The sequence below is a fragment of the Setaria viridis genome, chromosome 6 (assembly GCF_005286985.2).
Source record: "Setaria viridis chromosome 6, Setaria_viridis_v4.0, whole genome shotgun sequence".
NCBI lineage: Eukaryota > Viridiplantae > Streptophyta > Magnoliopsida > Poales > Poaceae > Setaria > Setaria viridis.
Genome location: NC_048268.2, coordinates 2,995,269 through 3,012,564, shown reverse-complemented (window position 1 = coordinate 3,012,564; position 17,296 = coordinate 2,995,269). Strand labels below are relative to the sequence as shown.

General features: G+C 44.6%; 1 protein-coding gene across 2 annotated transcripts; it reads left to right on the top strand.

Moving 5' to 3' along the window:
• Nucleotides 1-477: 477 nt before the first annotated feature.
• Nucleotides 478-10,012, top strand: LOC117859765 (starch synthase 3, chloroplastic/amyloplastic). 2 transcript variants are annotated; one of them, XM_034742947.2, is made up of 16 exons: nt 478-786; nt 1,308-1,371; nt 1,450-3,564; nt 3,807-4,024; nt 4,518-4,788; nt 5,298-5,473; nt 5,594-5,701; nt 6,385-6,494; nt 7,374-7,476; nt 7,721-7,891; nt 8,015-8,143; nt 8,395-8,577; nt 8,694-8,825; nt 8,917-9,028; nt 9,135-9,258; nt 9,347-10,011. In XM_034742947.2, exons 1-16 carry the CDS (start codon nt 691-693, stop codon nt 9,477-9,479), a joined length of 4,245 nt encoding a protein of 1,414 aa, XP_034598838.1. In that variant the 5' UTR covers nt 478-690; the 3' UTR covers nt 9,480-10,011. The 2 variants fall into 2 exon arrangements, with proteins under 2 accessions (XP_034598838.1, XP_072150684.1); XM_072294583.1 differs by having other exon boundaries at nt 1,308-3,564; nt 9,347-10,012.
• Nucleotides 10,013-17,296: the final 7,284 nt, after the last annotated feature.

Below are 17,296 nucleotides of genomic sequence, written 5' to 3'. Positions count from 1 at the left end.
CCTTGTAGAACATATCAACCTGCATAAACAAGCAACACTGGTACTCTTGCCACATTGCCGTACCTTACTATAGCAATTCAATTTTGTTCCAGCTGCATGCCTGGTCACCAACGTGTTCAACGTGGTTTCGAAAGCTGCCATCAACGTAGCCTGCACAACATGCCTGATCACTTCAAGAGCCGGCCGGCATGTCACACGTAAGTAAAGTCCTTTTTCTTTCGACGAAGCAACAAATGAGGGCAGGCAAAAGGCCCACGAGAGGAACGAACCCAAGTACATCAAAGCAAAACGTGCCCGCACGGCATATGATATGTGGACCATTATTCGGGAATATACCGACCACAAAGCAACATTGGTACTCTATGGCCCACCCTACACACGACGGTGTGCACGTCTCATGAGTCATGAACTAGGCGAGCAAGGTGGCCCACAGCTGCGCAACAAAACCGTACCTTTAAACCCACAAGATGACACCGGCCCCTAGTTTTCATGCAGGACAGCGCTTCCACAGCTAGAACAATGTGAGAAGAAAGGAACAAATTCAGTTTGATTTAAAAGGTGAGACTACAAATTGATTTTAGTTGCTACCCCGTGAGAGAGAGATACGAGAGAGAGAGAAGAGGAGGGGGTTGAGGGAGGCGCGTCCCTTGGTGGTGGTTCTTGCGGGGTTTTGGAGGCTTTGTTTCGGTAATGGAGATGGCTCTCCTACCCCGGAGCCCTCTCTGCTCTCGAGGAAGGTCAGCGCCAGTGGTCCGGCGAACCACCTTGGACGGTGGCTCCGCTCAGGTATGGATTCACACTTACACCATCTAAATCTCTTGATTCTACATGTGTGATGCATTGCTGTTTTGCTGTTTGATCCCTTGATCTCTATGTTTATTGATTGGGCCGGATTTCTTGTGGGTTTTGATTTCGTTGCTTTGGGGTCACACGCTTCGGGAATCAAGGTGGATTGGTCCTGTTTGGGAAATTTTGCTCCTTTTGGTGATGTTAAATCAAGTTTGTGTGTGAAGATGATGTGATTTACCATTTTCATTTAGTGTAAGGAACGATTATAAACGAAAAATGGTCTATTTGTTGTTTCTGAATTTATTTGTTTTGGACCGTATGACCAAGGAAATGTTTGTTACTTTGGGCATATGGCGTGACACATACTAGTTTTATTGAGGAAAGACCTGCCTACTTTTAAGCGAGTTTTGTGGGGGAATTTCACTACCATGTGCTATCTTTCGTAACGCTAAATATTTGGTATGCAGTGGTACAAATAATCTGATGCTGATTTTTTGTCACTCTTATGGTATTTGCAGCCTTTCTTGAGGACTAGCGGATTTGCCAGAAGCAGGATTATTTGGTGCACAGTAGCAAGTTCAGGTCTGGCGAATAGTTCTTATTTGGTTGGTTTGTTTGTTGTTCTGCTGACATCATGTTTTCTTACATTACCTTACGCAGATTGTCCTAATAGGAAATCAAGGAAGATGGTGTATCCTAAGGTAAAACTCACTGCTTTTAGCGGGTATGTTCCAAGACTCCCTGCTGAATCGAGCACCAAGAAGAGTGAACGCCATGATAGTGATGAAGGTGATGGTATATACAATAGGCTGTTAAGTACTGATACAGAAGGTTTAGAAACTGCTGAAGTGGATTTGCCAGAAAATGCTTCGAGCAGTTCAGCATATGGGGAAGTGGATGTGGCAGAAGAAGCTGCACTGGACATGGTTGAGGTCGAATTGTCAAGAAATGCATTGACTAATATGTCATTAGGGGAAGTGGAAGCAGTAGATGAAGCTGCGGTCGAAGAAGATAAATTTGCGGTAGATCTCTCAGGAATTGAATTGAGCATTGCTGCAGTTTGCGAACTTGATCCAAAGGATGAAGCTAAAGCTAAAGAAGACATATTTATGGCAGTGGAGTCTTCAGATGAAACCTCTGATGTAGAGAATGAGCAATGGCAATATCCAGCACTGCCATCAACATCCATAGAGGACAAGGCCAATAATGAAACACATGGAAGTTTGAAGCCTCAGTCCATGCCACTTGTCAGGGTCCAGGAACAAGGCAAATCAATTGTTGGTGTGCCTGAGCAAATCCAATCCATTGTTGTTTACAGAAAACCAGATCAATCTATTGTTGCTTCTCACAGAAAAGATGAATCGATTGCTGTTGTGCCCGAGCAAATACAATCCGTTGTTGGTTATAGTAAACCAGATCAATCTATCGTTGGCGTGCCTGATCAAATCAAATCCATTGTTGGTTACAGTAAAGCAGAACAATCAGTTGTTCATATCCCTAAAGAAGAACAATCCGTAGTTGGCTTTCCTAAACAGGACCTATCAATTGTTGGCACCACCAAAGAGTCTCAAACAAAGAAACTTGATTTTCCTGGGAGTCACCAGACATTTAGTACGGAGGGAGTAGAAGCTAAGGAGGGAGATTACACACCTCAAAAACCTGATGGGGATATGCTTCATGCAAAGTCTGATGTTGATGACTTGTTACAGAAACACAAGGAGGATTTCTCTGAAGAAGAATCGGAGACGATAACTAGCATTGAAGAGCAGATAAATACAAGCATGGAGGAAGAACAATGCATTGTTACTGAGGAAGGCATTCCAGAGGTTGAGGATGAGATGGAAACGGGCGAGGACAGGTTTCTGCATCAACTTTCTGAAGAAGAGAGTTCATGGGCTGAAGATGAAGTGGAGACAACTGAGGATGAAGAACAGTATGAAGTTGAGGAGTCGTCTTTTGTGTCTGCCGAACAAGATACCCAAGAATCACCACAGGATTACCTGGATCCACAAGCACTACAGAGGATGCTTCAAGAACTTGCTGAAAAAAATTATTCGCTGGGAAACAAACTTTTTGTTTTTCCAGAGGTACTGAAAGCTGATTCAACTATTGATCTCTATTTCAATCGTGATCTATCATCTTTAGCCAATGAGCCTGACGTACTCATCAAAGGAGCATTCAATGGGTGGAGGTGGAAGTTTTTCACTGAAAAATTGCACAAGAGCGAACTGGGAGGGGACTGGTGGTCCTGCAAACTGTACATTCCCAAGGAGGCATACAGATTAGATTTTGTGTTCTTTAATGGTCGTACAATGTATGAAAATAATGGCAGAAAAGATTTTGTGATACCAATAGAAAGCACCATGGATGAACATTCGTTTGCCGATTTCTTGGTTGAAGAAAAGCAAAGAGAACTTGAGAGAGAAGCTCAAAGGAAGAGCCAGACTGAAGAGCAGCAGCGATTAGAGGAAGAAAGGGCTGCAAATGAAGCTGACAGGGCACAAGCGAAGGCTGAGGTACAGACACAGAAGATTAAATTGCAGAATGTATTGGATTCAGCCAAAGCTTCTGTTGATAATTTGTGGTACATAGAACCTATCACAACTATGCAAGGGGCTACTGTCAGATTGTATTACAACAGACACTCGAGACCACTTGTTCACAGTACTGAAATTTGGATGCATGGGGGCTACAACAATTGGATTGATGGACTCTCTTTTTCTGAAAGACTTGTTCATATTGATGACAAAGATGGTGATTGGTGGTATGCAGATGGTATGGCATCTCATAGTTATCTGAACTTGGTATTTTAGACCATCTTAACACACTCTAATGTTAGAAGGATACTCTTTTAAATAAAACATGGCTTTCTGTATTTTAATAGTCCCATGAAGAAAAAGAAAAGCCTACCAACTTGAAGCCACATAAGCTTTGCAGTCACTTACTGATGTTGGTTCTTTAAGATTGTTTAAATACTCCATTAACCACAGAGATAACACCTGGTATTTCTCGTACAGTTGCCTTACCTCAAAGAGCATACGTGTTGGACTGCGTTTTTGCTGATGGGCCACCAGGGAATGCAAGGAATTATGATAACAATGGCAGACAAGATTTTCATGCTATCCTTCCCAATAGCATCATGACTGAGGAAGGATATTGGGTGGAAGAAGAACAGAGGATTTATACAAGGATTCAACGCGAGAGGAGAGAAAGGGAGGAGGCTATTAAAATGAAGGTCAGTTGCAACATACCTTTTGCTCTTCTGGTGTTTCTGTTTGAACCAATAGATATTCCTGCTGATGGTCACTTGCTGTAGCTTGACCCACTCTAAATCTTAAATCGAGTTACAGGTTCATCAATGACTGAACTTTCCCATAACGAGTCATGTTTGCGCAGTTAAAAACTTTCATCTCTGCTTGAGTGTTTTTCACATGCTAATTTATGTTTTTTAAACAATTCATCCATAGTGACTAGTCTTTTGAAGAAAACGTAGTTAACCCGAGGATTTGAACATTAATCATTTCGAACTTGAAATGTAGTTAACGTAGTTGTTAACTGGTTTAGCCAGTAACCCACGATTGTCTAACCAAGTAGCAGCATTTCTTCAGAGCTTTGACTGTTATAAAAAAGGAGCAGTTATTTCTGCATGATAGTCTGAATTCCTGATATTCGTGACATATATGCTGATGAATCATTTAGTTGACTCTTGCTTCCTTTTACTTGCACAGGCTGAGAGAAGGGCAAAAATGAAAGCTGAGATGAGGGAAAAGACTATGAGAATGTTTCTGGTTTCTCAAAAACACATTGTTTATACCGAACCACTTGAAATACGTGCTGGAACAACTGTTGATGTGCTTTACAATCCTTCTAATACAGTGTTAAAGGGAAAACCAGAGGTGTGGTTTCGATGTTCTTTTAACCGTTGGATGCATCCAGGTGGTGTGTTGCCACCCCAAAAGATGGTAAAAGCGGAACATGGTTCACACTTAAAAGCAACAGGTTCGAGCTTCCTACATAATTGATCCTAGCATCAGTACCTCTTCCGGTGGTTAATTTTTATGCCATTAGTTTTGTCAGCTACTGCTAGTCTGCTAGAGCACTTGTCAAGTAGGTCAAGTACTCCTACTGTATTTGTTGTTAGAGTATATTAGGCAACTCCGGATATGCCATTATTTTAGAAGATGTGCTATAAATTTTTTTACAGGGGTTTTGAAAAAGGCTGTAACTTAGAGAATGCAGCCAGAAGAGTTAGCGTTGCTTGTCCATAGGACAGCTAGTCAAGCCTTGGAAAAATGTGGCAACCTTTCAACTAGACTAGGTCAAACTCATGTTGACTCGTGTCTGCTGCTGTGTATCCTGTTTTTATAACACTGTTTTGATATTCATGCAGTGGGATATTACTTCTCCTTGAGTTCCCTTGTAATTATTTAATGTAGCACATAGATACGTAAAGCTCTTTCTTTGCCCCTTACTTTTCTTATTTCTGAAGTAGAGTGCTCCTTTTCCAGTTAACGTTCCGCACGACGCCTATATAATGGACTTTGTTTTCTCGGAGTCAGAAGAAGGTGGAATTTTTGACAACAGGAATGGGTTGGACTATCATATTCCTGTTTTTGGTTCCATTGCAAAGGAACCTCCTATGCATATTGTCCACATTGCTGTTGAGATGGCTCCCATTGCAAAGGTAATACATATTTCTTAAGTTAAATTCCTACGATTAGCAGAAAATGAGATGTCATCTCCTTTTTCTCTTCTTAGTGTTGCATTACATTAACAGTATGCTGTCTAACCAATGCTATTGTAGGTTGGAGGTCTTGGTGATGTTGTTACGAGTCTTTCACGTGCTGTTCAAGATTTAGGACACAATGTTGAGGTTATTCTTCCAAAGCATGATTGCTTGAATCTAAGCAATGTAAGTTAGAAGTGCTTTATTGCTTATGTGTTGTGATAAGTGTAGTGATTTCTTGGGTGCATGGACCCTATGAAAACATCGCAACGCTTGTGTGTTTGAAGGACCTGCTCCTAATGTCCAGGGAGCCCTGCAGGCCTTCAAGGACGAGTCCCACCTATGGCAGATGGCTGGAGCCAAAGGGCTCTCAGTGTTAGACATGGGTAGGGTGTCTGGTTAAACCCTGCCCTGGCCCAAAGTGGGGTGATGTTGCTTTGTAATTTGGGTCATTTTTTCCTCTCTTAATACAAAGATGCGCAGCTCTCCTGCGTGTTCGATTAAAAAAAAAGTGTAGTGACTTTATAGCTAGAACTGAAGTTGGCATCTCTATGTTAAGCACATCTAAGCCTACTGTGCTTTTCTATACGTATGTGCTTACTCGTAGTTCAATCACTCATTCCTCGTGTTGTTGTCTCGCTTTTATTTATGCGGAGTGCCTTGGAATCATCAGTATGCAGCTTAATAAATCAGTATAATTCCTTGTTAGTTTGCAAATCCATTTTAATTCCGTGGTAGACTACTGAATTATATGAAAAAATGATGGAGGCAAACAACTTACCTAGTGATAAGAAAAACCTAAGAGACATAAATCAGGCATACATAAAGTTCTCTTAACAATTGACATGCATCTATTTTAATGCCCGCAGGTGAAGAATTTACATATACATCAAAATTTTTCTTGGGATGGTTCTGAAATAAAAGTATGGCGTGGACTTGTTGAAGACCTCTGTGTTTACTTCTTGGAACCTCAAAATGGGTATGTAGCAGCTTATTCTTCACAGCGATAAAAGCCTTAGTGTCACTTTTTTTTCCACAAAGCTCAGTGTGCTGGAGCCTTATACTGGTTTGTAAATGGTGACGTAGAATTGGTAAGGTGCTTTTGATAAATCTAATCTAGCTGTTCATATAATTACAACATGGAGAATCGAGACACTTCAGTTAAATCATCAATCCTAGTAGGTGATGGATCATATTTTTTTACTGTAGATTGGCTGGGATTTGGTTACGGTAATAATATGTGAGATTGGTGGCTCTGTAATATGTTTTTGGAGTAGTAACTTTTGCTATGTTTTGATCAGCAAATCCATTTTTTTTACTATGTAATATATATTATTTCAGCAAGAGTAGATAGACTACTTAGTTGGAAATTGGAGTCATTGGTCATCACAGGGAAATGCTAGTTGGGAGCTAGTTGCAACAGTGATACTCCCTCCATTGCAAGAAGAATGCAATTCTAGCTATGTACTTGTCTAGGTTCATAGCCAGAATTGCACTTTTCTTGAGTTGGAGGGATTATGTTACATTGGAGTTCCATGATCTCTTTTGGGGTAGACAAAATCATCGGTAAACTAGTAAAAACAAAAGAATAAAATCGATCATTCATTTTGTATACTAAATTGGCAGTTCCATGATCTTTCATGTTTGGAAGCAAGACTCAGTAATCTTCTGGGCTACCTGTTCTAAGATGTTTGAAGTTGTGTTCCAAGCTTCTTTTTATTTTTTTATAATCTAAATAGTGTGATTTTTGTCACATGTGTATACCACTTTAATGATTTATTTATCTCATTTGCTTTGCTGTTCGCCGGGATTTTCTTGTAAGAGGCTAAAAATACAATAATTGCCACTTACTTTTTAGGATGTTTGGAGTCGGATGTGTATATGGAAGGAATGATGACCGTCGATTTGGCTTCTTCTGTCATTCTGCTCTTGAATTTCTCCACCAGAGGGGATCTTCTCCAGTAAGTGTTATTTACACATTTTGGGTTATAGTGTTTTTTCATGACTTAGGCACACTTGCAGTTCATTGTGTTCAAAAAGTTTGTATAGTCATTCAATTTTATGTTCCTTAATTTGTTTCATAAAGATTTCCCTTCTAAAATCTTTAACTTCCTGTATATTCTGACTTTCAGAGAAGCTGACTTTTTTTTATCTATTTCTTTTAATTTCTCATGTAAAACCACTGACATTTTATTCTCCTTTCAGAATATAATACATTGCCATGATTGGTCAAGTGCTCCTACTGCCTGGCTATACAAGGAAAACTATGTGCAATCCAGTTTGGCAAATGCACGGGTTGTATTTACGATCCACAATCTTGAATTTGGAGCACATCATATAGGCAAAGCAATGAAATATTGTGATAAAGCCACCACTGTGAGTGATACAGTCTTACAGATTTCAATATTGTGTTTAACTCTACACAAAATGTCTTATCGTGTACTGTAGAATTATGTTCTTTTGATATGATTATCTAGTCTCATTTTCCATTCTTTGCAGGTCTCTAATACATATTCAAGGGAAGTGTCAGGTCATGGCGCCATCGCTCCTCATCTTGGAAAATTCTATGGCATCCTCAATGGAATTGATCAAGATATCTGGGATCCATACAGTGACAGCTTTATTCCGGTACACTTAATCCATATACATTTTACTTTTTTTATTGTAAACTATTTATTCCGTTTCTTCTTGAACTTAGTAAACTGAAACAAAGAGCTTAATTCATTCGCATTTTAAGTAATGTGCATGTGAAAACTTTTGTTAATCTGCATCCGTTCCATGCTTTGGCTGTTATTGATTATTGTTAAAAAAAATGCTAACACATACCAGTGTGGTGGATATATGCTTCCTGCTTAATTGTTTATTTCAATCAATTTCAGGTCCAATACACTTCCGAGAATGTTGTTGAAGGCAAGCGCGCTGCAAAGAGGGCCTTGCAGCAGAAGTTTGGGTTACAGCAAAACGATGTGCCCATTGTTGGAATCATCAGTCGCCTGACAGCCCAGAAGGGAATCCACCTCATCAAGCATGCGATTCAACGAACACTTGAACGGAATGGACAGGTCCACCTGGCCCCTTTGCATATCAGATTGAACATTTCTTGCAACACAATTGTTTCTGTAGTTGTTTCTGCCTGTCATCTCTTAGGACTGAAACTGATGATACAATTGCTTTCCAGGTGGTTTTGCTTGGTTCAGCCCCAGACCCTCGAATCCAAGGTGATTTTACCAACTTGGCACATGATCTCCAGAACCAAAACCATGGTCGAGCGAGGCTGTGTTTAACCTACGACGAGCCTCTTTCACATCTGGTGAGCCGACGAGCGACGGCCGACATGAAAACGCCTCATCAAAGCATCTTTTAAATCCTGTCTAAGATAATTCCATGGTCATGCTCTGCAGATATACGCTGGCTCTGACTTCATTCTGGTTCCATCCATATTTGAGCCTTGTGGCTTAACTCAGCTGGTCGCCATGCGGTATGGAGCCATCCCTATTGTCCGGAAAACTGGAGGTATGTTCTGCAACTCTTAACCATTCCCCATTGCCATCAAACTTCGCTGCACCATGCACACAGTGGGTTGAAGTGAGCACAAGACCTGATCTCTCTTGTTTCTCAGGGCTCTACGACACTGTCTTTGATGTGGACAATGACAAGGACCGAGCCCGGGCTCGAGGCCTTGAGCCAAACGGGTTCAGCTTCGACGGAGCTGACAGCAATGGTGTCGACTATGCCCTGAACAGGCAAGCACAATCTCACTGCAGTGCCTAGTTTCAGTGAACTCTGGAAATTCTTACCTATCGCTCTTTCTTCCGGGTGTTCCATTTTCAGGGCGATCACTTCTTGGTTCGACGCCCGGGACTGGTTCCACTCCCTCTGCAAGAGGGTCATGGAGCAGGACTGGTCATGGAACCGGCCCGCCCTGGACTACATTGAGCTCTACCGTTCGGCATCCAAACTGTGAGAACTGAGAACCCAACCTTATGGCCAATCTGTGATCGCAACAAAGAAGGAGATGGTAGCTGAGAGGAAACACGAGAAGGAATCAAGGTGGGTGGAGGTCAAGGCAATAGACGACCGCAAGGTGGAAAATAAGGAACGCAAGGTGGCGATTGAAGAGGAGAAGTTGATAGTCTTTGGAGAGGAAGCACAAGCGAAGAAGACGGAGCAAGAATGCTTGATCATGGTCATAAGAACACATAGAGTGTATGTGGAGCCACTGCGTGCGCAAATTATAGCGTCAAGGATGGGCGGCAGTGGTAGTGTGGGATGCTCCATGTTTTATGCATTTCGATCATAATTTATGTCTGAATTTGAATTTTCAAATTGTGGGTTTGAAATGATGTTCAATTGTGTGCGGTGAAAAACTAAATGTTGCGACTGCAGGAGTATTCCTTAGCAGCTTACTACCTTGTCAATGTTAACTTCCTTATTGGTGTATTTTTCAGTATTGACCCTTCTCATGTGTCGTGCCAAACAACAAATGAGAGGGTACTCTTCCCCGTTTCTGCATCTCCAGGGATTTTAGAAACATAGGCACTTTGGCCTTGTCTAAATTACTGAAGAAGAATGATGAACTCTACAGTATGCATCGAAAAATATATACCTTCTGCAACCTTGCAGAAAAATGCTCTTCACAATACTATCTATCTAGTTTAGCAGATACAAAGATGGTAATATCTGGTCAGGTGGCACCTCGGAGACGCGGGCGCAGACGGCGTCGGCGATGATGGTGAGCTCGGTGATGACCGGCTTGCAGTTGAAGGTGAGCTCCTGGAGCGCCTCCGCGTACACGCGCACCACCGCGGCGGCGCCCGGCTCGCCTCCGCCGCCGCCCCCGCCTCCTCGCGCAGCCGCCGCGGGGTCGCCCGCCATCATCGGGCGGGGCAGTCGGGTGGGGGACCACATCTTTTTTTTTTTTTTTTTTTTTTTTTTTGGAGAGAACACAATCTAAATACACAATCACCCATCGTCCACACACAGCTGGGCCGTATCCGTTAGTTTGCTCGGAAGTTAGTGTTGGGCTGCCAATCTAACCTGGGCTAGTTTGAGGCCAATGGGAGCCCATCAGCCCACACGTTGGCCGCATCCTGCGTCGTTTAGTTTGTCCCTCGTCTAGCCTCGTCGTTCTTCCTCGACGGCGCGCCGCCGCACGCCAGTAACTGCCATTCCCGCGCGAGCCGGCGATGCTCGAGCTGCGTGCTGCCGGCGGCCGCGGAGCCACGAATGACCAGCAGATCAAGGTACTCCGATCCCCCAGGACTCAATCGTCTCTCTCATCCTAATATCTCATCTAGCTGCAAGTATTTAAATGTTGTGGCAAGTAGTTGATTGATTTTTTACGATGACATATGTATATTTCCCAAAGATCCTATCTCGTTTCCAGATTCAGTAGAGGTTAATCGCGTACCCAAAATGAATGAATTAGGTAATGCTAAGAATCCAAACAATAATTCAACGGATTTGCAAACCTTCTAATCAAAATACTAATGAAAGATCGTGATCTCTGAGAAAGCCATGATTAGAAACCTTGATCCGTGGCACACATCACTCTTCTTTTTTCTTTCCAGAAAACATGGCATGTGGAAATGAAAGAGCGCGGATGATAATCCTGAAATCTACTATCCAAGCTACGTTGGATAAATCGTTCTAAAGTCTAACTGATGATGTCACTTAGCGCCTAGGTTGCATCCATGATTGCATATGGAATGCCACACCTTGCCCCTAGCTCCTGATGCCCAAATAATCCTAGCTCTGCCTCTGCTTGCCGTGCATGAAGCTCAAACGACAAAGCCACTCCAACCACGGGTGTCCTCTGGAGTCCTTCACCACTCTGTTAATAACACAAGCACTTGGCATTTGGTAATGTCGTAATCTTTTTTCAAGAATACGCAGGAGAGCTGCGCACCTTTGTATTATGAAGAAGATTAATAAAGTTACAACACGGGTCTACCGAGCGCATGCACATGGTTTTATCAACAAATTGAGGACTACATTACAGTAAGACAACAACCAGAAAACAACCATAAAACAACCGACTAAGATAGTGGGCAGCAAACTAGAGGTGCTGCTGCTGCTGCCGAGAGCCCAGTTGCGGCTGCGGCAGTAAGACAACAACCGAAAACAACCATAAAACAACCAACTAAGATAGTGGGCAGCAAACTAGAGGTGCTGCTGCTGCTGCTGCCGAGAGCCCAGTTGCGGCTGTGGCCAATGAAGCAAAGCTAAATACTTGGCACCTGCCGCACACCAAACAACAGCCTCGTCTCTGATGTCTTCAGCTAGCTGCGCTGGAGTTCTACTAGGAGCTCTAGCAAAGACTCTGTCGTTTCGTTGCTTCCATAGCCTCCAGGAGATCAACAGGAACGTTGAATCCATCCCTTTCCTCCTTGATCCGGGCAAGGCTCATCGTTTGTTCAGCCAGCATTCCATCAGGGAGGTTTCATTTTGGAGCACAGCATTCTGGATGTGCAACATTGATGTAACGATGTGCCAAACCTCCTGTGCGTATGGGCATAATGCAAGCAAATGAGCTGGTGTTTCTAGCTCCTGATCACAGAAAGTGCACTCCGTGTTCCCTTGCAAACCATGACGGTGCCTCCTCTCTGTCATCCACAATCTTTCCTTGATTGCCAGTCACATAAAGAACTTGACTTTCAGTGGCGCCTAAGAACGCCATATCAGCTTGGCTGAAGCAAACTTTGTGGCGCCGAAGAAGAATGCACGGTAGGCCGATCTTGCGGAGTAAATGCCTGAAGTGTTCCATTTCCATGATACCCTGTCCTCTACCCCAGGATGTAATTGGACATTGGCGATAGCATGCCACAGGAGGACGTATTGGGTGAGGGTGGGGACTGTAGCCCGTCCGGCAAAATCAAGAATCCACTGTTTCTGGTGAAGCGCCTGGGCAACAGTTCTCGTTTTCCTTATATGTGACCTGATTAACTTGCAAAGATCCGGTGCCAGGAAACAAGGTGAAGACTGGCCAAGCCAATTGTCTTGCCAAAACAACGCCAGGTTGCCGTCGCTTAGCTGTATCTGAATCAATGCTTGAAACATCTGATGGAGTACAGTGTCCTGAGCGAAATCAAGTGGCAAATGTTTCCAAGGCCGGTCGTAATCGTAATGACGAAAACTCAATACACATTAGGTTTTTCTTTTGTGCTTCAGATATCCACTTTAAACTGCTGTCACTGACAAGAGAGAGCAGCGTTAACATGTGTATCAGCAACACACTACTAAAAACTCAATACACATAACAAAAATTAAGTCATAAATGTATTAATTAACTTGATGTTTTCGAAGGGTGTCAACAATGTAATACTTGTATAAAAAACTGGGAAGAGCCTGGAACTTTGTTGACCTTTAACATTATTCTCCCCCTTAAGAAATAAAACTAATGGCCTAGGTTTTTCATGTGTTCTCTCGTCCAATATTTAGAATGTGCATGCTTATTTTTTTGAAGGATAAATCTGGAATGAACGAGTGCTTTTTTTTTTATAATAGGAATGCCATTATCAATCATAGGTTAGGATCTATTGTTGGTCTTACCTTAAAAGAGGGAGTACTTTAAAAGAGCCCTAAAAATAAATGCCAACACATGGGAAAGAATTCTCAAAATATGCATTTTTTCATCTTAGGTGACCTGTATTGCTATACATGTTACCTCGGTAGATAGGACAACACAGAATGCCACAGCCACACAAGAATCCTCTTACTAGAACCATCGAGTAACCCCAAAATTTGGAAACAGTGCAAGATAATTGAACTCCATTATAAAATCGAGCATTGACCTTCCTCTAAGAAAAACATCCGAAGGCACGGTCGTAAAAAAAGAAGCTTTGGCATTTGCCTTGCTGATTGCAGCACAAAAATATCAACTCCAGCATCTCCTTCTTCGGAACGCCCAATTTAGTAGATCTGGTAATACCATAAGCAGCCAAGCAAACAACTCGGCATTGAAACCCCCAACAGGGATGACCAACAACTCCCCTCCATTCACAAACAGAAGGAGCATATCTCCTATATGGAAGAGGGAATTTATTGGAACTTACCAAAGATTGCTCAAAGTATATCTAGGTGTGGCCATGATGACTGAAGAGGCCATGGCATGAGAAACTCCAAGGGCAGATCGATCCCCCTTGATGGGGTGAATGTTGCCAATGGGAGGACCACCAAGGATTGCAACGATATTGTGCAAATAGGATCAACAGCCACAGAAGTGGAGTCAAACCATACTTCAGGATACCTTCTCCTAGGCAAAAGCTTAAAGATTTATTTAGACGAAACCTACAACTACTAGAAGACCTAAAGAGAGGAGGGCTCACAGCTCCTTATCGCCATCGTGAGGTTGCTGAATCGGGAGAAAGAGTGGGTGCTGAGGGAAGTGGTGGATGGAGTGCTAGGGGCGGTCGTGCATCACCAGAGCCTTTAGGTAGCATCCTTGGCCATTAATTTGGACCTCTATGACACGGATACCAACAAATGCAGAATCCAAAGTAATTTTAGAAGTTAACAAATAGGTTTCTGCACTCAAGCATGGTGAAATTAAACATATAAAATATCAATTACTTGAAACTTGATTCCAATGAATATCTTAATTCAGTTAGTTCAAAAAGTCAGTTTAGGATTTACATTGTAAACTTGCAGTAAAGAAAACTGGCACAAATATATTTAAGGATCTGTATACTAAAATTTCTCTTACAAACTTAAGACACTCAGAGAGAGATATATATACCAAGTGGATTTGTTTTGCAAATTATTTACCTTACTAACCTTTGGACCCGCAAGATGACATCTTTGGTTTCATATACAACCACATTTCACAGCTACAAGGTGAGAAGAAAGGATCAAATTCAGTTCGATAAAAATGTGAGGGTGCGTTCTCTTCAGAGCTGCGTTGTGGTGTTCATCTGCAGTTTCCAAATCATTTTCAGTTCCTACTGTGTTAGAGATTGAGAGAGAGGGGAGAGAGACTAAGAAGCCAAGAGAGGCACGCCACTGGGCAGTGGTTCTTGTGGGGATTTGGAGATCCTTTTAAGCAATGGAGATTGCCCTCCGGCCCCAGAGCCTCCTTTGCTCCCGGAGCCACGAACCGCTCGTTATCCAGCCAGCCTTTGAAGGCGGCGGCCCTGTTCAGGTATGGCTTTAATGCACGTTAAAAAAATGATTGTGTGCCTGTTTTGCTATTTGATTCCTTGATATCTCTGTTTACTGATTTGGTAGCATTTGCTTCCAGTTTTGATTCTTTCATTTTGGGGACCATTCGGTTTTGGGATCAAGGTGGATATGGCATCATGGGGTTGTTTGATGGCAGGTCCCGTGGTTCATGGAAGGGTTTGATTGGCTCCATTTGGGGCATTGTTTCTCCTTCTAGCAATGTGTTAGACATATATGTCTAGTACAGCCGTATATAGCTAGGCTAATTATAGTATTCCTTGTATAGGATGTTTCTTGTACTCCAAGCCACATTGGCTATATATATAAGAGGTCACCCCCCCCATTGGGTGTGTGGTGTTTCCCCCAATTCTATCTCTCTACATGGTATCACGAGTCCGGGGTTTCTCTAAATTCTGTTCCTTCCCTTCCGCTGCCTCTCCACCCACCACCCGCCGCCGCTTGACCTAGGGCGCGCCGCCGCCTGACCTAGGGCACGCCGCCGCCTGACCTAGGGCACGGCACCACCATCCTGCGCTGCCTCTCCTCCGGCCGCGCCGGACCCTTGCATGTCCACAGTCACCCACGTGGACTCCTCCGCCGGTGACAGCGACTCCGATTCATCCGGCGGATTTTCTCCCCTCCTCGGCGACGCCGTCTCGGCTGCGCAGATCGCTCTCCCCATGGCGCTTCCTTACGCTACGATCTCTGTGCAGTCCTACGTCCCTATGAAGCTCGACCTCCGCGCGGACAACTTCTCCAAGTGGAAGGCCTGCTTCGACGCCCTGTGTGGCACCTTCGGCCTGCTGTCCCACATCGACGGGACGGCGCCTCCCGACCCCCTCACGCCGGCTTGGCTGCAGGAGGACTGCTGTGTCCGTTCCTGGATCTACAGCACCGTCTCCGACGCCGTCCACGATTTCATCATGACTCCCGACCCGACGGCACGCAAGCATTGGGCTGCCATCACCGCCCGCTTCGAGGCGAACAAGGCGCCGCGCGCCATCTTCCTGAGTCAGGCCTTTATGACCCTGTCTCAGGGCGATCTGTCCGTCGAGGCCTACGGTCAAGAGATGAAGAAGGCGGCCGATCGCCTCCGTGATGTCGGCAAGCCTGTTGACGACCCCACCATGGTGCTCAACCTCCTTCGCGGCGCCAATCCCCGCTTCAGCAACACCTGCGACATCATCGCCGGTGACGCCTCCATGGACTTCGCCGGCGCCCTTGATATGCTCGCGCTCAAGGAACTGAGGCTGGCTGAGGAGGCCAAGTTGGCCAATTCCACTGCCCTCCACGCCTCCTCCACATCCTCCTCGTCGTCCTCCGGCTGTGCATCCTCCTGCCCCTCCTGCATGACGTCCCCTCAGCAATTCTTTGTCCAGCAACAGCAGGGGAAGCAGCAGGGCGGCGGTGGCCAGCAGAAGCGCAAGAAGTCCTACTTCCGCAAGGGCGGCGGTGGCAATCAGCAGCAGCAGCCGCCCCGTGCGCCCAACCCTACTGGCCCCTGGATATGCATCAATCCGTGGGGCCAGCAGCCTAGACCGGCCGGCGGCAGCCGCAGCTCTGGTGGAGGCGGACCGGCATGGCGCGGTGGCGCGGGTGGCCCGCAGCGTGGTGCTCCAGGTCTCCTTGGGTCCGCCCCGCAGGCCCACACCGCGGTGAGTGACCAGCAGCCTGGCGGCCCCCAATACTTCGACACGGCGGGCCTCATGGCGGCGCTGCAGCAAATGTCGCTGCAAGGCGACACCTGGGTGATGGATACTGGTGCCTCTACACATATGCACTCTTCTGAAGGTATACTTACCTCTCGCCTTCCAGTTGCTAATTCTTCGATCATAGTAGGCAATGGTGCACGTATCCCTGTCACGACCCGCGGCTCCTCGATTCTTGATACTAATTCCGCTAAATTCATCTTGAACAACATCCTTGTCGCTCCCTCCATAGTTCGTAATTTACTATCTGTTCGTCAGTTTACCCGCGATAATGGTGGTTCAATCGAATTTGACGCTTTTGGTTTCTCTGTTAAGGAACACGGGACGGGGCGCGTGATTCTTCGCTGCAATAGCTCGGGCGATCTCTACACCCTCTCGCCAGCCGCCCAGTCCATTGCCAGCGCCCTCCTTGCAGCCTCGTCCTCCGTGTGGCATCGTCGCCTTGGTCATCCCGGTCCAGCAGCCTTAGCTAGTCTCAAGAAGAACAAGTTGATTTCCTGTAATAAAGTAGACCGCACTCTTTGTCATGCCTGTCAGCTCGGTAAACATGCTCGTCTACCTTTTAGCTCATCTACTTCTCGTACTGTTTCTCCTTTTGAGATAGTTCATTGTGATGTCTGGACATCCCCGGTTACTAGTATTTCTGGCTATTCCTATTACTTGGTCTTACTAGATGACTTCACTCATTTTAGCTGGACGTTTCCCCTCAAGCACAAATCTGAGGTTCGTCAGCACATTGCTGATTTTATTCCCTACGTTCGCACACAGTTCAGTTCTACTATTAAATGTTTCCAGGCTGATAATGGGACTGAATTTGTTAACCATGCCATGGATCATCTCCTTACTGCCCACGGCATCGTCTTTCATCTTTCCTGTCCTTACACTTCACCACAAAATGGTAAGGCTGAACGTG